This window comes from Ovis aries, chromosome 23, assembly GCF_016772045.2.
Source record: "Ovis aries strain OAR_USU_Benz2616 breed Rambouillet chromosome 23, ARS-UI_Ramb_v3.0, whole genome shotgun sequence".
Classification (NCBI taxonomy): Eukaryota; Metazoa; Chordata; class Mammalia; order Artiodactyla; family Bovidae; genus Ovis; species Ovis aries.
The window spans coordinates 46,582,912-46,605,582 of record NC_056076.1 but is presented as its reverse complement, the minus strand read 5'-3'; the positions used below and the strand labels follow the sequence as shown (position 1 = coordinate 46,605,582).

Below are 22,671 nucleotides of genomic sequence, written 5' to 3'. Positions count from 1 at the left end.
CCTGACCTGATCCCTGCTCAGAGCAGGCAGCACACAAAGAGCTCCTGGCCTCTGTCTCCAACTGGCTGGGTGACCTTGGATGCCTCACCTGCCCTTCCAGCTCCGTTCTCCACCCACCCAGAGGGGATGTCTGTGTATTAGTTTTTTTGTTTGTTTGTTTAATTGCTCTGTAACAAGTCACTACAGACTTAGTAACCTAAGGCCATACAAATGTATGGCCAGGAGTCCAGGCCTGGGTTAGCTGTGTCTTCTTCTCAAGGTCTCACTGGGCTGAAGTCAAAGGTGCTGCCAGGGCTCTGGTCTTGTCTGAGACTTGGGGTCCTGTCCTAAGCTCAGTGGTTGTGGGAGGAAATCAGTTCCCTTGTGGTGGTAGGATCAAGGCCAGGGGCTGCCTACATTCTCTGCCATGTGGCCCTCTCCAAAGCCAGGCAACGGGTTTCCTCAAAGCCATTCAGAGAGGATCTGTTCTGTTTCAAATCTCTGTGATGTCTTCCCTCTCTGATGTCTACACCCGCTTTTGAAGGGCTCGCCTAATTAGGTCAGGCCCACCTAGAATAATCTTTTGATGAACTCAGGGTCATCTGAATAGAGACCTTCATTGCATCTGCAAACGCTCTCCACCTTCACAGGAGGGACTTGGATCAGTGAGTGCAGAACACGCTGGAAGGCAGCACTGAAGACGGGGGGTGGCGGGGGTGGGGTGGGGTGGGGGGGCTAGCAAATGGGGGAGGGGATGCTGAGCCTGGAGGGCTTCTTGCCCTGTTGTGCCCCATCCTCACAGCCCCGGTGTGTCCCCGCCTAGCTGGGCCATGATGGGGCCTCCCCCGAGAGCTGCTGGCTGGTGGAGGAGCTGTGCTTGGCCGTGCCCACCCAGGGGACCAAATACATACTGCGCTGCAATTGCTGGCTTGCCAAGGACCGAGGAGATGGCGTCACCTCCCGTGTCTTTGACCTCCTGGATGCCATGGTGGTGAACATCGGGGTGAAGGTATAAGGGGCACCTGTTTGTGTGGATGGCATGGCATGGCAAAGGGAGCGCTAGGTGAAGGGGGTGAGTGCAGGGGAGATGGAAGTGGGAGAAGGAGCAGACTCAGCCCTGGGGCACTGGCCAGGGCTGCAGCCCTTTGTACCAGCCAGACCCACATTGCTAGGAGCCATGAGCCTCAAGTGTCTTCTTGTCTGCAGCTGTGTGGCCTTGGGCAGGCCATCTGGCCTCTCTGGGCCTTGGTCTTCTCACATAGCACATGGAAATAATGCTTTCTATCCTCTCCCATGTAAGGTATTGATGAGAACTAATGAGACCATGAACAGTCCATGGAAAGCATGCTCTACATAGATGTACAGAGTCATTGTTCTCCAAAGGATGTTCCATTGACACCAGTAAGCTGGTGATGGGGACAGATGGCCTTTGGGATGCTGTGAGCCCCTGGGTCTCAGTGCAGTGAGAGCTATCTGCCCAAGGTCCCCCTTAAGTGGAAAAGGCTAGAAGGCAGGTGCTGAGTGCCTGTCCCAGCTCCACCTCTAGCTGGCCAAATGACCTGGGCTGAGTTGTATGAAGTCACAGGTCGGTGCCAGGCAGGAAGCAGAGTGCCTGGGTGCTGGACCCAAGGACACGTGGTCAGCTGATGCCCCAGACACTTCTGTGTCACGTGACCCTGCAGACTTCTCTTTCTCTGAAAAGCTGTGGGGTCAACAGAAGGTCCCAGCCCTCATCTCTGTTCCTGAATCCAAATCAATGGGCTACTAGATTTAGGTCGGAAGCTGTCCCACAGAGATAAGAAGACATCACCCTGGACCTGAGTGTGCCGTGCCTGTACTGTATGTGGAAACAAGGAAGGGCTGAGTTATGGGCTGTAAACTCTATTCGGGCAGGAGTGTGGATCCCTGCCCATCTCCTTCCTGCTGCAGAGCCGAACTTCCTACAGCAGAGACACCCCCTCCCTTGCTCAGCCATCTGCGTCTGTGGCCAGACAGTCAGTGGGGAGAGCACGCAGTTCTTCCGGGGACCTCTGTCCTGACCCAGTTCTCAGCATGCATGTGGGTGTGTGTGTGTGTGTGTGTGTGTGTGCCACCCCCAGTGCACATGCACACCCCTTCTCAGTACAGCTCACCTCCCTTTGGGGTCTTTAATCTGTGGAAATCCAAACCCTCACACCCCAGTTATTCATGTTACAAAAGAACACAGGTTTGTCACTTTACAAAGAACCTGAGGGCTCTTTGGACTGGCCACCTCCCCAGGACATTTGATATCAGACTGGAATTACAAAAGCCTGTTTCTGTGTCTCTTTCTGGAAACACATCTATGGCATAAAAAGAGATGGGTCTGTGTAAAGAAGAGAAAAAAGATGGACCCAGAGAAGACAGGAGTCTGGCGAGCCCAGTCTTAAGGGGCCAGTCTCCACGGGGCTTCGAGTGCTTGCTTTGATTGTTCTGAGTTTGCTGGGTAAGAGCCGAGCAGTCAGGCTTCTGCTTTCATTCCTGTAGCTCCGTGCTCACCACACACACCCTTGTTAGGTGGTCTAAGAGGATTTTCCTGGGAAAGCAAATTGTAGTTCAGTTATTTCCCTGGCAAACGTGTCCTCCTGGCCAGGCCTGAAATACTACTTCTGACCTTGCAATGTGGTGGTGAAGGTTCTCCGTGCTGCCTGAAAAGGGCAACGTCAGGGGTGTGATCACTGACAGGAATAACACAGGTTCTGAATCTGAAGGCAACTGGTGGTGGGACTCCGGCATCTGCGACAGTGATATTGCAGTGTGGGAGCCCCTGGGGAAGGGACGGGCTGGCTATGGGTACATGCAAGGAGATGGTCAGCATGCCGTGTCCTTGGCCGTGTGTGCAGGCCTCTCCTGAACCTTTGAGACCTAACTGGGCACCTGACAAGAGGCTGTGGCATGAGAGGCCAGGGGCCAGAGGACACTCCAGATCAGGGGTGAAGATGGCCCCTCTTGCCCCGAGGCCACCCCTCAAAGGAAGAACCAAGGCAGGGGCCTCAAGGAAAGCACCACACTGCAGGGAGCAGGCTGTTCTCACCTCCTCTGGCAGAGACAAAGAGAACACAGCCTCTTTGGCACAAACCTCAGGCCTAAGGGCAAAACTCCAGTCTAAAGTGAAAAGCACCTATGATAGGTGGCTGGCCCACCCCACAAGCGAAAGAAGGCAGAGGTCCCTCAACCAGCAGCCCCGACACACTCCCCATCACTGACGCGCAGGGTGAGCTGGCCGTGACATGTAAGAGGGACGGTCCCCTAGAACTGCTGTGGCCCCTTGATGCCAGGCCCAGAGTGGGCACCAAGGCGAGGTGTCTGTGGCTCTCGCAGCTCTGCATGGTGCACATCTCTATTTACGGAGAGGAGGCAGAGGCTGGAGAGGGCGGGACATCTGCCCAGGTTCCACAGCTAGCAGCGGGGATGGCCCTGGGGTTCCAGTGGCGCCCTGCATGTCTCCAAAAGCCACTGTGCAGCCAACACATGCAGCTGGGATGAACGGACTTAGGTCGGGCTTCTACAAACAAGGAGGTCAGTTAATGCTGGGGCGATCCGTCATGTTCCTACTCCACACGTGTTCTCTCTCAGAAACTGAACTCCTCTCCAGCCCTGAGCCGGGCGCAGCTGGGGACAGGGACAGTGACATGGCCTGACTCTTGCTCTGCAGACACTCACGGTTGCTTAGTGGGAGGGCTCTTTTCAGAGTGGTGGAGCTTGGAGGATGTGTTCTTTTGCCCCAGCGAGAGTGAAGTATAATAAATCGCCGGGGGTGATGGTTGAGGCCAAAGCCCAGGACTCGCATCCCTCTCGGGACAGGTGCTGTACGAAATGACGGTGTGGACAGGGGACGTGGTGGGCGGTGGCACCGACTCCAACATCTTTATGACCCTCTATGGCATCAACGGCAGCACAGAGGAAGTGCAGCTGGACAAGAAGAAGGCCAGGTATCTGGACATGACCTGTGGTCCTTGCCCCTTTGCCCCTCCATACACCCAATCCTCCACCCTCCAGCCCCATCCTGCTTTCAGCCAGACTACCCTCTGACTCTCCCCTCATTCCCTGGGGCCTTCCAGCCTCCACACCTCTGTCTGTGTGATTCATCCCTCCTAGAATGCCTTTCATCCACTCTCTCTGTTGCAAGACCTTTCTGTTTCAAAGGCTAGCACAAATCTACCTTCTCTAGGAAGCCATCCTTGATCACTTCAGCCCATAGCCCTCTTTCCTTCCTTCCTTCTGTCACTGTAAAATGTTCATTGTAAGGTCTGGAGATTAGTGGATAGCGTTGTGTCATTGTGAATCTCCTGCTTTCATTCTTTTTACTGTAGTAATGTAACCTGTTCATATTAGGGGGAGGTGGCTGAAGGGAACACAGAAGCCTACTCTATTTTTGTAACTTGCCTACAAGTTCAAAATGATGGCATAAAAGTGAAAAAAAAATTTGAATATTAAAAAACAATTGAACACCAATATCAGGCACTGTTTCAGACACTGGAGATGTTGCAGGAAGGAGGACCCCTTCCAGGGCCCGAAACTGGGCTCTTGTCTAACACTCGGAAATGAATCGTCTGAGGAGGCACACGTGCTGACAAAGCAAGAGAATTTATTGGGAAAGGGCACCCGGGTGGACAGCAGTAGGGGAAGGGAACCCAGGAGAACAGCTCTGCCACGTGGCTCACAGTCTCGGGTTTTATGGTGATGGGATTAGTTTCCGGGTGGTCTTTGGCCAATCATTCTGACTCAGAGTCTTTCCTGGTGGTGCATGCATCCCTCAGCCAAGATGGATGCTAGCGAGAGGGATTCTGGGAAGTGGACGGACACGCGGTGTCTCCTTTAGACCTTTCCCGAACTCTTCCAGTTAGTGGTGGCTTATTAGTTCCGTATTCCTTATCAGGATCTCCTGTCATAAAACAGCTCATGCAAATGGTTACTATGGTGCCTGGCCAGGGTGGGCGGTTTCAATCAGCGTGCCTCCCCTAACAGAGAGACAGTCCCACTGAGAAGAAAATATGCTCAAACTCATGAAGTTTAACACCTGAGGGGACCGCAACAACAACACGGACACTGATGTGGGCTTATTTGGTGTTGGACATTTCTCTAAGCCCTTTGACTGTATTGATACACTTATTTCTACCTACAACTCTGTGAGGACTGTTATTATCATCCCCATTTTACAGATGAGAAAACTAAGACATAGCAAGGTCAAGTCATGCTGCTAAAGGTCCCATAGCCAGTAAGCTTTGGCCCTGGACAATGCACCCAGGTGGCCCCAGTCTTAAGCCTTAGGTTTTACTTCCTCTTAAGATAGTAATCAGTAATGACAGTATTGGTGGACCTCTTTAGTCCTTCTAGATAGCACCTGTCTGCGTCTTTCATTAAATCCCCAACTTAGTCCTAGGTTTTGTTTGGTTTTCTGTGTTCGGCCATTGTCCTCCAAGCCATCCCTGATCCCTGATGTCTTAAGCATCAGAGGGCAGAGACCCAGAACCCAAGCCTAAGGCTTGTGCAACCTACCCACAGCCACTCGCCTCTGAAGCCACACTGCCATCTCCCACAGATCTTGCCCAACTTCTTAGCAATGTCTAAAACCCTTCCACTAAAGCTGGCGGGCAGAATCCTTTCTGAGCTCTCACAGCTCCCACCTCTGGCCTTGCGTGTGTCAGGCACTCAATAAGTACGTCTGGAGGGTGGCAGAGGTAAGGATGGGAGGGATGGTGCTTGAGGGGGATGAAATTGCTGCAGCTCTTGGCGGCCAGGTAGAGGCTTCTTCTCATGGACAGAGCAGTCCATGAGAGTGGGAACTCTGCTCATCTTATGCAGCTTGTGTCTGGGGGGATCCGATGAGAAGAGTTTTGGCCTCTCTTCTCTTAGCACTCCTATGCTCTTATTATGCAACTCCTGTTTCCTCCTGGAATTCTCTCCTGAGCTGTTCTCCCCTGATAGTGATTGTAATAATGGTTAACATTCAATGAGTGCCTACTCCCTGCCAGGCACCATTGGAAGTGCTCTCTCTCTATATAGAGAGAGAGTTAATATATACAAATAATAATGTTTATATTAGCTATAATAACTATATAATTATATATATTAACTCACAACAAATAAAGTGCCTGAGGCATAGAAAGGTGAAGTAATTAACGCCCCAAGGTCACTCAGGTAGTCAGCAGAGGAGCTGGGATTTGAACTCATGTAATTGTGGAAATAAAACGGAGGTCAAATGAGAACAGAGGCTGTATCTTTCCAGCTTGCTACAGCAACAGTGTGAGCACCATCACTCGGTTTGGCAGAGGCCAAAGGCTCTCAGGATCCTGGAAAAGCTTCAGAGCGCAGCATTATTTGAGGCATGGGAGAACTGGAGGAGAGCTAACTAGAATCGAGGCAGCTCATCTGATTGGATTCTGTCCAGTCACTGAGTTGTGTCCAATTCTTTGCGACCCCATGGACTGCAGCATGCCAGGCTTTCCTGTCCATCATCAACTCTTGGAGTTTACTCAAACTCATGTCCACTGAGTCACTGATGCCATCCAACCATCTCATCCTCTGTCGTCCCCTTCTCCTCCTGCCCCCAGTCTCTCCCAGCATCAGGGTGTTTTCCAATGAATCAGTTCTTCACATCAGGTGGCCACAATATTGGAGTTTCAGCTTCAACAACAGTCCTTTCAATGAATATTCAGGACTGATTTCCTTGAGGATTGACTGGTTGGATCTCCTTGCTGTCCAAGGAACTCTCAGGAGTCTTCTCCAAAACCACAGTTTAACAGCATAAATTCTTCGGTAATCAGCTTTCTTTATAGTCCAACTCTCACATCCATACGTGACTACTGGACAAACCGTAGCTTTGACCAGATGGACCTTTGTTAGCAAAGTGATGTGTCTGCATTTTAGTATGCTGTCTAGGTTGGTCATAGCTTTTCTTCCAAGGAGCAAGTGTCTTTTAATTTCATGGCTGCAATCACCACCTGCAGTGATTTTGGAGCCCAAAAAGATAAAGTCTGTCACTGTTTCCATTGTTTCCCCATCTATTTGCCATGAAGTGATGGGACCGGATGCCATGCTCTTAGTTTTCTAAATGTTGAGTGATTGGATAGGGGAGTATCTTTGGATTTATCTAGTTGGTCTTGAGTTGGGAGTGGGAAAAAATCAGGAAGGCAGATTTGACTGAGTCCTGAGCGTTGTGGGCCCACTGCTGGCAAGGCTGCGGTCTGGCGGCCTGGGGTGGCTGCGGCAGAGCCAATGGGCAGAGCTCTGTTATCCTCGTCAGTCTGTGGCCAGCCTCCTCACTCTCTCACAGTCTTCACCTCCATGCTTTGACCTTAATCTCCAATCCAGCCCCCAATCCTTGGAATTTCTCAGATTGATTATCCCACTCCGACATTCCACCTTATTTTAGAGATGTACATTATTGCTGGTGGGAGAGATAGACATTTCTTTTCTGGTGGTATCTAAATTCCAAAAATGCTTCTGAAAGTCACACCATTCTATCAATGCTTTGAGGCACCTTGTTAAAGAATTTTGTTTTTCTGATTTAAGATTTATGCTGTGAGAAGAGCCATCATTTCTTAAATACACTGGTTTGCAAGCTCAGGTCTCTTACCCAAAATATAGTCTGCTTTATTTCATTTGCAAGTGGCCCAGTGTTTGGCCTGTGTCTTGAAATCCTTGTTATAGATGTCAACATCTCAACTTGAGGACTCAGACAGTGAGACCCACTGGGTTTGTGTCATTCTTATAGCTTAGTGCTGTGCAAAGAGATCCTCCCAAGAAATGGCACGTGACCAGAATGGAGGCGGGAATGGGCATGTGTCTAACAGAAGGCATTGTGTGGGTTTGCCTGCTGCAACGGCCCTGTTGTAAAATACTATACCTAGAGGTCAAACTTGATAACCATTCCCTCAACCCCTCTCCCTAGCTGAAGTCCCCAACTTGTCATCTTGCCACTTTGGGGGAAACTGTTCATAACTAATTCACTTTGAGATAGCGGTGAATTGATGTGGTATTCAAAGAAAAAAAAAAAGATACCCTCAAAAGGAAATGCTTAAACCTGAAGAATATGTCTCCAACAGTGGAATTTGAGGCAATTAGTGTCTCTAATGGAGACAGGGATTCCTTTTAGGCAAAGAGATGTTTTTCTTTAGAGGAAATTAAGTGCCTGTAAGGAATCATCCTGAGGCCCAGTGGAAACCCCATGAACTAGGAAATTTTTTGGTCTGGAAGCAAACCAGATTGTCAGAGCTCTGTTGGGTTTGCCCTTCAGAATGGCCCCTGGCTTCCACTACGTACAAATCTTCCCAGTTTCTTGGCAATGTCTAAAACTCTTCCATTAAAAACTTGCCCTTGCAGCCTGAGGCTTGGGCCTGGTTAGCCTCAGGCTGTCCTCCGTCAAGGAGACCACTGAGCGAGCGGCTGCTGGGCCCTTTCCCAAGGACATTCTTTGATGGGTGGAGAACAGAAGGAAAGCAGAACAGGAAGGGAGAGAGGCAGCGAGAGCTGCTGAGCTCCTTGGGGTGGATGAGCAGGGCACAGCCTGGGCCTTCAGCAGCCCGTCCTTCTGAGCCAGAGGCAAGGGCACGTGGCTCAGGGGTGGACCACTTCTCCAGCAGTGGCCCCTCAACGTGGGAGCCCTCCCACATGTCAATGGCCTTGTCTTGTGAGGGGGTGGGGAAGCAGGAAAGAGGTGGCTGGTGAGTCGTAGAAGGATGAAGTTCCCTTTGGAATGTGGGCCTTATATTCTGAGGAGACAGGTGTAATCGGGATTTAGCCTACAATGAAGGACTGGGGGGAAAGTATAATCCAGGCTTCAGTTTTCTAAAAGAAAAAGCTTATTTCTCTCCCCCTTTTCCTTATACCTGCCTGACCATAAAATCTCCATAAAGGGGAGATTGTTGGTTAAATTCAGATAGTGACAATTAAAGAAAATGATAAAAAGAATTCTAACGTTCCTTTGACCTGCAACATTATACACCCAGCAAGAGTAAGGAATGAATGAGTTGAAAGATTGTTGAGGTCCTTTAATGGACCAGAACCTGGTGGTCCAGAGTCGATGATGAGAAAGTGAAAGGAGAGAGGCTAATATATCCTGGGTTACACAGCTGGCTTTCGTGTTCCAGGAAATCAGCCAGAAATAGACAGATAGAGAGAGAGAGAAAGAAAGAAAGACATGGGGACCAAAGCTCTGATGGAGAAAAGGGGTTTTAATCAACATGGTGTGGGCATAATACTGTCTTACAAGGCAGTTATTCTCAGATAAAGATTAAAATTCCAGACTTGTAAAATATAGGCGATGCATATTAAAGAGAGAGAGAGACTTGTAAACAATCACTTTACCATATGGTTCACAAGAAGGAAGAGGGTACTTATCAGTGTATTGAAAAACTAGCGAAGGAAATGCCTGGATCCCTCAGCCCCAGGAGAGGCTTGCCTCTCCTCTTAATTCCTGAATATTCAGGAATTAATAAGGAACAGAGGATTCCTGACAGATCCAGAACAGCACACAGGAAGCCTCCTGTTAAATGCTTCCTGACATTTGAGAGAATCTCCACTTTGTGAGATGAGCTTGAGGGGAATTTCTGAGAACTGCCTTCCAGTTTCCACATGACCGGGAGACAGACAATTTAAACTAGAGCAGGAGGAATTGGGGGCAGACTTCTGGGAGAGTGTTTTTACTTCTAATAGTTGCAAAGTACATGAAGCAAGTTATCAGAAGGGATTAGGCCTCTTCCACTGCTTTGAAGACAAGGAGTAGTTAGTTTTTGGTTTGTAGCATTTGCAGTTCTAGCTCCCACTGGCGATGGCCTCTGTTTTTAAAAAAATGTTTGCTCAAGGAAGCATAAAATTGCCATGCAGCGTCATATCTTCAGTGATACCTGTGTTACCCCCAGGGGCTTATCAGCATCAGCATCTGGAATCAGTGAGCAGTCAAGCAGTGTCAGCACTGAAGACCGCATTATGCATGCGGCACTGTGAGAAGAGCAGTAGAAATAGAGACAGAGCATCGCTAAGATGATGCGGTCATTTCAGGAGAAAAGCAGTAATAGCGGCAAAAGCAATGTCACCTGCTGTTTTACAGTCATTAGTAGTGTTATCCGACCAAGGGCCGCTGCATTCAGTTGTGCATATCACTTCAGTTCAATTCAGTTGCTCAGTCACGTCCAAATCTTTGCGACCCCATGGACTGCAGCATGCCAGGCTTTCCTGTCCATCACCAGCTCCCAGAGCTTGCTCAAACTCATGCCCATCGAGTCGGTGAGGCCATCCAAGCATCTCATCCTCTGTTGTCCCCTTCTCCTCCTGCCCTCAATCTTTCCCAGCATCAGGGTCTTTTCCAGTAAGTCAGTTCTTCGCATCAGGTGGCCAAAGTATTGGAGTTTCAGCTTCAGCATCAGTCCTTCCAATGAATATTCAGGACTGATTTCCTTGAGGATGGACTGGTTGGATCTTCTTGCAGTCCAAGGGACTCTCAAGAGTCTTCTTCAACACCACAGTTCAAAAGCATCAATTCTTTGGTCCTCAGCTTTCTTTATTTTCCAACTCTCACATCATACATGACTACTGGAAAAACCATAGCTTTGACCAGACAGACGTTTGTTGACAAAGTAATGTCTCTGGTTTTTAGTATGCTGTCTAGGTTGGTCATAGCTTTTCTTCCAAGGAGCAAGGATCTTATAATTTCATGGCTGCAGTCACCATCTGTGGTGATTTTGGAGTCTAAAACATCTCTTATTCTTTCCATTGTTTCCCCATCTATTTTCCATGAAGTAATGGGACTGGATGCCATGATCTTTGTTTTTTGAATGTTGAGTTTTAAGCCAACATTCACTCTCCTCTTTTTCACTCTCCTCTTTTACTTTCATCAAGAGGCTCTTTAGTTCTTCTTCACTTTCTGAAGCGTGGTGTCATCTGTGTATCTGAGGTTATTGATATTTCTCCCAGCAATCTTGACTCCAGCTTGTGCTTCATCCAGCATTGTGCATATTGTGTACAAAAAGAAAAAGGTGAATGGTACTGTCTAGAGTTGTACAGTGCACAACCTGCCCCACCATTCATAGCAGCCATGTCACTCATAAAGCCTCATTGCAAGCTTTGCAGAGATGGAATTCTTTTCACATTTGAAATTGATTTCACATCCATTTGGTCCTCATAACAGTTTTATGAGATTTCAGGGACAGTGTCATTTTCCCCAGACTACAGATGAGGAAACCTAGTCCCAGAGAGGAGCTGGGACTGTTCTACGTGGTTAACACAATGAAATTAGTACTCAGAACTGGTAGCTCTTGATTCAGGGCCATTTCTACCAGCAATTCACTTAACCCAGCCTTTCGAGAACACCTCTAGATGCAAGAGACAGGCTACTGCGGAGTCACTGGGAGCTGAGAGGCCTCTTCTCTCCTTACCCCGAATCTGTCTTCACCATGGCCTCCCCCCTCACCTTGGCCAGCCTCCCTCCTTCGTGTCCCTCCTCTCCATCCCCAGATTTGAGCGGGAGCAGAATGACACCTTCATCATGGAGATCCTGGACATCGCCCCATTCACCAAGATGAGGATCCGAATTGACGGCCTGGGCAGCCGGCCCGAGTGGTTCCTGGAGAGGGTAACACGGCTGGACCTTCACCCTCCCTTCCTCCCACCACCCACCCCTACTTCCTGCGCCTTTGGGTTGTCAGTGGGGTTTGTTAATGTGCAGATGTCACCTGAAAAGGTTGTTACCTGAGTCTGCCCCAGATAATATGCCCCTGGGTGTGAATTAATCAGGGAATGTAGTTTTATTTATTTGTACCCAGTCAAAACTGAATGAACTGCCAGGGAATACAGCCTGCCCAGTCAGTGTAATGTGGACAGAGACCAGTGTGAACCTCCTGGAGGGAGCAAATTGGGAGGAGTGAGAGGGGAGCAGCAGGAACTGCGTGGCGAGGTTCCCATGGTGGGAACCTGAGGCAGATGGTAGGGAGGCTCCCAGCTCCCCCATGGTCTCAGTGAGCGGGCTGCCTCTTCTTCTCTGAGCCGTCCTCTCGTCCCTTATCCATCAAAGACCATCTGTCCCGAGTCCCCTGAGGCTCTGCTCCCCTTGTCCAGCCTTTAGCAGGCTTTTCTTGAGCCAATAATACAGTGTTCCCTCCAAGGACAATCTGGCGAACTTGGGTCCACGGTTTTGTGGAGTCTGTGGCTGAAAGTGGCTTGGTTGGTCTATTTTTATGTCATTAATTCAGTAGACATTCCTGGTGCACAGTTACAGGCCCTCCTTGGAAACATATTTACATGAATTGCCCACTTCCAGCTCACCAAGTAAAGTTAGTCATGGCGGGGGCTTCAGACTCCATGCCAGGCCCATGGATTAGGGTCTTGTCCTGGAGAGGACCCTTTCCTCGTGCCTCGAGTCTAAGTCAGAAGAAGTTGTCTCAGGCCTGGGATAGTGGATTCCAGGGTCCAGACAAGGGGGCCGCATTAGTGGGTGGGCAGTCGGTGGGGCTGAGGGAGGTGCTCACACACTGGCTGGTCCCCCCGCCCAGATCCTCCTGAAGAACATGAACACGGGAGGCCTGACCATGTTCTACTATGGAGACTGGCTGTCCCAGCGGAAGGGCAAGCAGACGCTGGTGTGTGAGATGTGTGCCGTCATCGATGGGGAGGAGATGATGGAGTGGACGTCCTACACCGTCTCGGTGAAGACCAGTGACATCCTGGGTGAGTCGGGGGCGGAGCGCTCCCTTCTGTGTTCACTGCCCACTCACCTGCCCCTCTCAAATTCTGGCTCAGGTCCCAAGCTCTGGCCAAGGCATTTTGCTTTGGTTAGCCTTTCAAAAGTACGGCTAACTCATTTCCACAGAGTGTCATCTTCTGCAAAGTATTCTTTCCCATGACTGATGTGGCTCTGTCCTTTCTGCATCAGGAAAATGGGAGAAAATGGTGCAGGGGTTTGGCTCAGAGGCCCTCAGTCCTTTGCTGCCTCCTGAAACCCCTCAGCCAGGTGCTATTCATCATGGCTGCCCTTGGGCCCCTTCCCACATCCCTGTGCTTGGCCACCGTCTTCTGTGCCAGCTTTGGCCTGGGATCTTAGGATAGGGTAAGTCCTTGAGCCCACATGTGGGTGACATTCGAGTGCAGCAGTGACGGCGAGGATGTGACAGAGGCTGGCACAGGTGTACCAGGTGCTGGGAACCTACAGGAGGGCACCTTCCCTAGCCAGAGATTGGGGGCAAAAATCAGGGAGGGCTTCCCAGAGGTGGTGCCAAAGTGCAACCAAAAAGACAAACAGAAACCAGTGAGGCAGATGGGACACCAGAGGAAGGGCCTTCCAAGCAAAAGCACCAATGCAGGCAGAGGCCTGCAGCTGAAAGGGAAGCAGTGGGTGCTGCCTCCCTCCCCTCAACCAGTTCTGTCCCCTGGGAGCTGGTGCAAGGACCCTGAAAACTCACACTACCTATAAATGGTAGTGAAGGATCCCTGGTTGGCCCTGCTAGTTCACACTTTCAACAGGGAAGCTCTCTGGGCACAGTGATAGGCACCTCTTGCAAATGAAGCCAAAGAAATGAAGCTTTCCTAAATTGGCAGCTCAGGCATACATGTTGGGTCAGGACAGCTGGCAAGGCACCAGATTTGTGGCACTTCCTTTCTTCCTAAGAAAGAAGATTTCACTCTCTTTGCTCAAAGTTCCGAGTGTTCACTCATCTTCAAGTCCCTCATCCCTTCATGATGCACCCTCAGAAAGTAATAAGTTCATTGATAATCATGGAGTATGTATCAGAAAAGTTTCAAGGGGTCACCTCTCCCAGAAGCCTTTTCTTTCCAACTGGGTCACTACTTCTATTTGACTTAAGCAGACAATGAGCAGCTCTAGCATGGAATGTCAACCAGAGGCAGATGTGGGAACAAAGAACTTTCACATTGTATAGGAAGGTGTTTATTTCTAAACTGTAAAGCCAGTCTACATGGCATGCCTTTAAGGATGGGTATATTTCCACAGAATACATGAGTTCTTGTACCAAACCATCCACTGGGGTCCCATCCTGCTAACCAGGACCCCAGTTAACCCAACAGCATTAACAAGGCTCAAACATAAGACAAAGGATAGAGTTGTAAACCTGGGAGCCCCAGGACACTGACCAGCCCTTTCTGACCTCATCCCTGGCTTTGACGACTCTGAACTTGCCCACGTGCACCCCTGGCTCCTCCCTAGATCCCAAGAGTGAAGCCAGAGCAAGGGGGCTGTGATTCAGAGAGGCCAGAGCCCTTGTCTTGTGCACCCCAGGAGCAGGCACCGATGCCAACGTGTTCATCATTATCTTCGGGGAGAACGGGGACAGCGGGACCCTGGCCCTGAAGCAGTCGGCCAACTGGAACAAGTTCGAGCGGAACAGCACCGACACGTTCAACTTCTCCGACATGCTGAGCTTGGGCCACCTCTGCAAGCTCAGAGTTTGGCACGACAACAAAGGTAGCTCAAGGTCAGGGTGGGGGAGGGCAGACCGCAGCTCTTCACCCAAGCCCCTGCCCATCTCTCTGGCAGTGTGTGGGCCCTTCCACCCCGGGGTGGCAGGAAACCAGGAACAGTAGATTGCTACCATTCTGATGTTTCCATCAGTTAGAAAAGCCGGTGTTTCGGGACAAATTTCAGTCCCTCCTTCTCCACACCCCCCATCCCAGGGTAATGAGTAGCTCTTATTTTTTCTGTGATATCAGGGCATTAATTCTTCTTAGTTCAGACATTAAAATTAAGAGGGGTCGGGGGGAGGAAAGGGCTATATCACCAAATTCCCTTCGCATGAATTTTCCATAAAGGATTATGCTTGTTTAGTTATAATAGCAAATCTAAAATTAGTCAAACTCAGTTATAAATATGAATGATGGGATAGGATATAAGCCAAACAAGAAATTTATCTTCAAAATGCCAAAGGAACACTTTGTTACATCTGTAATTGTGATGAAGCTCATGTTCAATATTTCCTTCATAGCTGCTTTGTTGTCATCAGGCTGCTATGAACATTTTTTTTTTTTTCTGGCTTTGGGCCATTACGTTATACATTATATAATTGGAACAGAGTTGTTAAATACTAAATGTCACCTCCTTAAGACACATTATTTTCTTGATTTATGCCATTCTAACTCACCCTCTTGTCTTCCATTGAAACTGGCTTTGACAAGGCAATTCACTCAAACCCTTCTCCAGTCTTCTCTGAGTCTCCCCCACGAGTGGCCTAGAGGCATCCTGACTGTTGTATTGTCCTTACTTCTTTAGATCCTGGCAGAGAACCAATATATCTGTCATAGTGACTGATGAAGCCTCATTTGGCAGCTTTAACATGCGTTAAACAATTAAATGTGTTTTCCATAACATGGGACAAGCTCTGATTAAGCACAGAGAAAGTTCTCAGTCTTCAGAGCAATAAAATAATGAAGATTTGCACAGCCCTCAATTTTCAAATCTCAGTGTACCCACTCAGTCATTCATTGAGGGAACATTTACACCATTCCCTATGTGCCTAGTGCTCTGTTAAGTATAAAAGATACAAACATTTGACCTTTGTGACAGTCTTATGAATGCTTGCGCAGAAGTTTATCATCTCTCTTTTCTACAAGCAAGGAATATTGAGGCCCTGTGAGGTTTGAACAGCTTACTCAGAAACACACAGCAAGAAATAGACATAGCCAAAACTCAAATCCAGGTCTTCTGATGCTTTGTCCGGTAAACTATGCTGTGGGCCAGCCCATCCTGCCAGTTCCATTCTGCCCAGCCAGTGGGCCGATGGGTCAGAAAAGAAAAGATGAGGAGACGAGGGCAGCTTCTTCTTCCTCTGTTCACTATGTCCCCCATACATGTTGTCAGGGCACTGGGGGAGGGTGTCTGCTCCAGGAAAGTGAGAGGGGGTGCTTATTCCTCACCTGTCCATTCATTGTCTTCATAAGTCTATGGAAAGAAACATATTTGCAAAGTATTCTCAGAATACCGCTAATGAATCTCTACTCTTTCCTAACAAAGAGACAAAACAAGATCCCTGAATTCTTTCTCACCCTCTCATTATCCATTATGGTTGTCTTAGGGTTATCAGGAGGTTGGCTGGTAGCTGAAAGTCTGACAGTTATGAGTCAGATTTATTAAGATCATCTTTTGCCCCAGAGAATTCAAAAGATCAGGATAAGCCGCTCCCCATGCCACTCAACAAATGGGTGTCAGGACAATCACTTCAGTGTTTGATCAGGCTGCCATTGGCTCAGTAAAAGCACTGAGTCCCATTGTGTGTTTAATTTGAGTGACTTGACAGACCAGATTGATGCGGGTGGAGATGAGATCTGTCTACCCTAGAATCCATGCATACAGTGTCCACACCAGAGGCAAACCACTGTTTAGGAAGTATATTCCCAGGAAGTGTGCCCCTTCCCTAATCAGAAAGAAGTATATTTTACTTCTGCACTAATACACACTGGCAAGGCATTGCTCTTGAGGGCAGGGGCCTTTACTCGTCCATATTCATCTTCATAAAGGTGCCTATGGCAGAGCGGAAACTCTTTAAATCTTAACTTAGTTGAGACTCCATGCCCTCCCACCCCCAGGAAAGAGCTGTGAAATACCAGGACCACAACCCCTACCTCAGGAGCAACAGAGAAGCAAAGAGACTAGAACCTTGAGAAGGAAGAAATATTCCCAGTGAGTCTGAACAATCCCCTCAAGGTTCAACCACAAGATGGGATCAGAGGTCAAGCAGCTCCCTGATCACCTCCTGGTCAGGTCAGAGAACTGGGTAGTGGGGAATTTCATGTAGACCATGATGACCTCCCTCACTTTTCTAAGAAGGGAAGACAATGTTAGGGCCATTTTTTGTTTAGGGCCACTTTTAATATGAAGATTTCACTCTTCATATTAAAGTGAGGGTGAAGGGGTGACCAGAAAGACTGAGGATGCCCTTATTAAAGATCACAGTTCTAGCTACACACTCTACAGTCTTTGGAGTCATGTATCTGTCCAGGGTACTGACTTCTCTCCAGCTTCTCTCAACTCTGGATCTATCACTTGTTTCTAGGGCCCCACCTTGGAGGCTGACTATTTTCAACCTGGACTGTTATAGATTTCTCTCAAGCTTGGCAAAATGGTTCAAACTGCCATACATTTCATCCTCAAGTCACAGCAATAAAAAAGCCAGATAATTGTTGATCCAAGATAAGAGTTCATCTCTGTCTCCTGCTTTCAAAAGCTGCTATCTCCAACTCCATATTATCTAACTCCACCTGACTAAACACCTGAAAGCCTACTGGTTCTTTGTCGCCTGGATGACTGTTCCTGTTGCTGCCCACACCTTCAAAATCTGCCTTATTCCTTCTCAACCTGTTTATCATCACAGACTTTCCAGAGTTCTCTTGGGCACTTGTGTTCTTTGTTGTATCCCTCCTTCCAAAATATCTAGGAAAGCAAAGACTGACATATTTGAGAAAAGTGTTCTAGAAAGTCAAGCAGCAACATTCCAGGAGTCGGGAATAATGTTTGTCTTTATTGATGTCTATGTGTCCCTCCTTTGGGGCTTCCCAGGGGGCTCAGTGGTAAAGAGTCCACCTGCCAGTGCAGAAAACACAGATGATGTGGGTTTGATTCCTGGGTTGGGAAGATCTCCTGGAGTAGGAAATGGCAACCTGTTCCAGTATTCTTGCCTGGAAAATTTCATGGACAGAAGAGCCTGGTGCGCTACAGTCCATGGAGTCACAAAGAGTCAGGCATGACTGAGCACGCACACCATCCATTGTCCATTCATCATAGCTTTGCTCTGTAAAGTTGCTGTAAACACTAAACCACTGCTGCTAAGAAAAACACAAGGTTAGGTTCTTGCAATCCTCTGGTCACACATTTTCATCAACCAGTCAATGCATAACCTTATTTTGTGTTGGGGAAGGGGCTTTCCTGGAGGCTCAGACAGTAAAGTATCTGCCTGCAATGCAGGAGACCTGGGTTCGATCCCTGGGTTGGGAAGATCCCCTGAAGAAGGGCATGGCAACCCACTCCACTATTCTTGCCTGGAGAATCCCATGGACAGAAGACCCTGGTGGGTTACAGTACATGGGGTCACAAAGAGTCAGAGCAACAAACACACACTGATCAAAGACACTTCATATGGTATACATTGCTGATTTATTAACAGTGAACTCATGGCCATCAACACTATTGATGAAGTTAAAGGAAAGTTATGTGGCAAATCTATTTTCCCTGTAAGGCACGTCACAGCCTTCTTGCACTTAGAAACACTAGACAGTTCTTTAGCACTATAACATAAAAATGTAAAAAAAAAAAAAACCCACAGCACTAAGTAGATGACAAAAACACTTGTTCATAGTGTGAGAGCTGAAACCAGAGTCATCTTGTTTAGCCTCAACTGGTAACATGTGAATTTTTTGCTGCTCTGCACATGTCCGTGAATAACTGTGAAAGGACTGTGAGTATTGATTTTAGAGCTACACATAAATTTTATCAAGTAGGAGAATTTTCAAATATGGATACAGAAATAATAAGGTTCAACTTGATCTGTCCTTGAAAAGACAATATTTGAGCTAAGACCTAAAGAATTTATAGGATTAGACATTTGGTGAGGTGTGGTGTTTATCAAAGATGAAGTGTGTTTAAGGCAAAATGGATCAAAAACATAAAAGCTCTAAAATATAAGAAAGACTGATATGTTTCAGAAATGAAAGCGCAGTTCAGAATGACGACAAAATAAGGAATGGGTGTGGGATCTAGAAAGTAGACAAGAATCAGGCCATGCAAGGTATTACAAGTCTCGTCAAGGACTGGCTCTTTATCCTAATTGTCCTGAGAAGCCATCAGAGGGTCTCAGAACAGTAGTCATGTAGGGAAGATTATCATAGTGTCTGTGGGGAACAGGTTAGATGGAAAAGAAAGCCAACTTCAAACGAGTGGCTAAGAGATGATGGGAGATAACGATGCCCTGCACGATGATGGTAGCAGTGGGGATGGAGAACATGTAGAAAGATTTGAGAAATGCTTAAGCAGAAGGCTTATTACAGGATTGGCTGAGAAGGAACGTTGAGCAAGAAAGGTAAGGCTGCTGCAGGAGCTTCTTCCTCCTGGCATGTTTAATTCAACGGTCTGGGAGGCAGCTAGGAGTGGTGGTTAGTGACAGCTGGGTCTGGAGCTCAGGAGTCAGACTAGTTGGGAGATACTGATATGAGATGTTGGTCTACGAGTTGTTGGTGCAGAGGCTTCACTGAAGCCGCGAGAATGAGGAAATGATGCTTCAGAAAAACAAGAGCGACCAAGAGCAGGTTCCTGAGCACCCCCATGTTTGAGGTTAGAGAATAGAAGGGAAGGCAGAGGAGAAGGAGGAGGAAAATGGGTGGCCTCAACATGTTTTCACTTTCTAAAGGAACATGTTCAGGGAGAGGGACCCTGCTTATGGAACTATTGAGGACTGTTCACTGACCGTGAAACCCCCAAATGAGGTGTGTTGGTTCATGATACCATAGTTTCCTGGGCATAAATTTAATAAAGAAGCTATGAAACCACATTTGTTTTCAAATAGCAAAGCAATTTAAACTATTTTAAATGTTTGTTTCTTCCTAGCAAATTCCCAAATCCCTTGTTGAGAAATTTTGTTATGCAGCCAAACATTTAAGTCACTGTAACAGGGAGAAAGGAGGGGAAGATAAACAGTCTTCCATCATTTGTGGATTCATGTTTATAAGATACAAATGTTCATCATTGCCTCCTAAGTACTCCTCCTCCTCACCTCCCACACACAAAATGTCAGGGAAACTTTCTCACCAATCTCACTCTCTTTGTTTGCTGGTCCTTTTTGAGATGTGTAATTGCCTTTTCATTCCTGATTGTTCCAGTCCATCCAGTGAATGGTATGATATATATGAATTTGCAGCAATGAGAAGTCTCCAAGATAAACATCCATTTAAAAAGTTTTCTTTTCACTCTCTTCTCTTTCCTAGCTCTGCCATGATTACATCTCCCTGTTTATGATGAACAAACTCTCTGGTGGACTAACCTCCTCACTGAAAGTTCTTCCTATTGCCTTACCTTACGTAAGCCCTCTCCTCGAATAGTCATCATATTTGTAACTATATGCTCAATCTGGCTCCCTTACTTAACTAGCAGCTCCATGAGTACCATTGGCATATTCATTACTCTTCCCTAGTGCCCCTCACACTGCCTCTAATGCAGTGGGGGCATAATATAGAATTTGTTTAATACCTCTGTTTCAAGCCCTCATATACCAACCCTGTTTTCTTATGCCTCTACCACAGGGAACCCATATTTCTTCTGGATCAAAGTTTTTCCTTGTGTCTTAATACTTTCAAAAAGTGGGTGCTGATCATGCATTTCAGGGTCATCACTAGGTCCTCTAATAATGGCTTCTCCCCCTCCTCGGACACTATGCATATATCTAGACGTTCTCAGCTTTCGACTTTCATTTTCCTTCTCTGCAAAAACTCTACACTCAAATTTATCTCATCCACATCAAAACCCTGAAAGGAAAGGGGGACAGTTCAGCACCTTGAAAGTGAAAGTGAAGTCGCTCAGTCATGTCCGACTCTTTGCGACACCGTGGACTGTAGCCCACCAGGCTCCTCCGTCCATGGGATCCTCCAGGCAAGAGTACTGGAGTGGGTTGTCATTTCCTTCTCTAGGGGATCTTCCCGACCCAGGGATCGAACCAGGTCTCCTGCATTGCAGGCAGACGCTTTAACCTCTGAGCCACCAGGGAAGCCTGTTCAGCACCTTGGACAGCTCTAAAACTATCCACCCATCGTTTCTTGCTACTATTTTGGTTTAGTTTGGCCTTGGAGAAGGCAATGGCACCCCACTCCAGTACTCTTGCCTGGAAAATCCCATGGATGGAGGAGCCTGGTAGGCTGCAGTCCGTGGGGTCACTGAGGGTCGGACATGACTGAGCAACTTCGCTTTGACTTTTCACTTTCATGCATTGGAGAAGGAAATGGCAACCCACTCCAGTGTTCTTGCCTGGAGAATCCCAGGGATGGGGGAGCCTGGTGGGCTGCCGTCTATGGGGTCGCACCGAGTCGGACACGACTGAAGTGACTTAGCAGTAGCAGTGAAATACAAAACAAAGCAGGGCAAAGACTAACAGAGTTTTGTCAACAGAACACACTGGTCATAGCAAACACACCCTCTTCCAACAACACAAGAGATGACTCTACACATGGACATCACCAGATGGTCAATACTGAAATCAAATTGATTATATTCTTTGCAGTTGAAGACAGAGAAGCTCTATATAGTCAGCAAAAACAAGACCTGGACCTGACTGTGACTCAAATCATGAGCTCCTTATTGCAAAATTCAGACTTAAATTGAAGAAAGTAGGAGAAAACACTAGACCATTCATGTATGACTTAAGTCAAATGCCTATGGTTATACAGTGGAGGTGACAAATAGATTTAAGGGATTAGATCTGGTATACAGAGTGCCTGAAGAACTATGGACAGGGATTCATAACATTGTAAAGGGGGTGGAGACCAAAATCATCCCCTAGAAAAAGAAATACAAGAAGGCAAAGTGGTTGTCTGAAGAGGCTTTACAAATAGCTGAGAAAAGAAGAGAAGTGAAAGGCAAGGGAGAAAGGGAAAGATATACCCAACTGAATAATTGCAGATATGAAGGGAACATTTCAGGCAAGGATGGGCACAATAAAGGACAGAAATGGTGAGGGCCTAACAGAAAGAAAAGAGATTAAGAAGAACTGGTAAGAATATACAGAAGAATGATACAAAAAATTCTTAATGACCCAGATAACCATGATGGTGTGGTCACTTATCTCGAGTCAGACATGCTGGAGTGTGAAGTCAAGTGGGCCTTCGGAAGCATTACTACGAACAAAGCTAATGGAGATGATGGAATTCCAGCAGATCTATTTCAAATCCTAAAAGATGATGCTGTTAAAGTGCTGCACTTGATATGTCAGCAAATTAGAAAACTCCACAGCTGGTCACAGGACTGGAAAAGATCAGTTTTCATTCCAATCCCAAAGAAAGGCAGTTCCAAAGAATGTTCAAACAACTGTACAATTTACGCTCACTTCACATGCTAGCAAGGTTATATTCAAAATCCTTCAAGCTAGCCGTTAGCCACACATGAACTGAGAACTTCCAGATGTACAAACTGAGTTTAGAAAAGGCAGAGGAGCCAGAGATCGAATTGCCAACATTCGCTGGATCATAGAGAAAGCAAGGGAAGTCCAGAAAAACATTTACATCTGCTTCATTGATTATGCTAAAGCCTTTGACTGTGTAGATCACAACAAACTGTGGAAAATTCTGAAGGGAATACTATAACACCTTACTTGTCTCCTGAGATACCTGTATGCAGGTCAAGAAGCAACAGTTAGAACCGGACATGGAACAATGGACTGGTTCAAAATTCAGGAAGGATTATGACAAGGCTGTATATTCTCACGCTGCTTATTTAATTTGTGTGAAGATTGTGTGTGCGTACTAAGTTACTTCAGCCATGTCTGGCTCTTTGTAACCCTGGACTGTAGCCTGCCAGGCTCCTCTGTCCATGGGATTCTTTAGGCAAGAATACTGGAGTGGGCTGCCATGCCCTCCTCTGGGGGATCTTCCCGACCCAGGGATCAAACCCATGTCTCCTGTGGCTCCTGCACTGCAGGTGGATTCTTTCCCTGCTGAGCCACCGTGGAAGCCCTATATGCAGATTACATCACGCAAAGC

At 47.5% G+C, this 22,671-nt stretch overlaps 1 protein-coding gene across 2 annotated transcripts in view; it reads left to right on the top strand.

Moving 5' to 3' along the window:
* The window catches only part of LOXHD1 (lipoxygenase homology PLAT domains 1), a 197,850-nt gene that overhangs the window by 152,246 nt on the left and 22,933 nt on the right, over nt 1-22,671 (top strand). Inside the window, exons 33-37 of one of the 2 annotated variants that reach the window (XM_042239257.2) lie at nt 803-988; nt 3,802-3,929; nt 11,452-11,569; nt 12,486-12,660; nt 14,225-14,410. In XM_042239257.2, coding sequence (XP_042095191.1) covers nt 803-988; nt 3,802-3,929; nt 11,452-11,569; nt 12,486-12,660; nt 14,225-14,410 — 793 coding nt within the window. The remainder of the gene's footprint in view (nt 1-802; nt 989-3,801; nt 3,930-11,451; nt 11,570-12,485; nt 12,661-14,224; nt 14,411-22,671) is intronic. The other variant, XM_027960888.3, reaches the window with a different exon arrangement.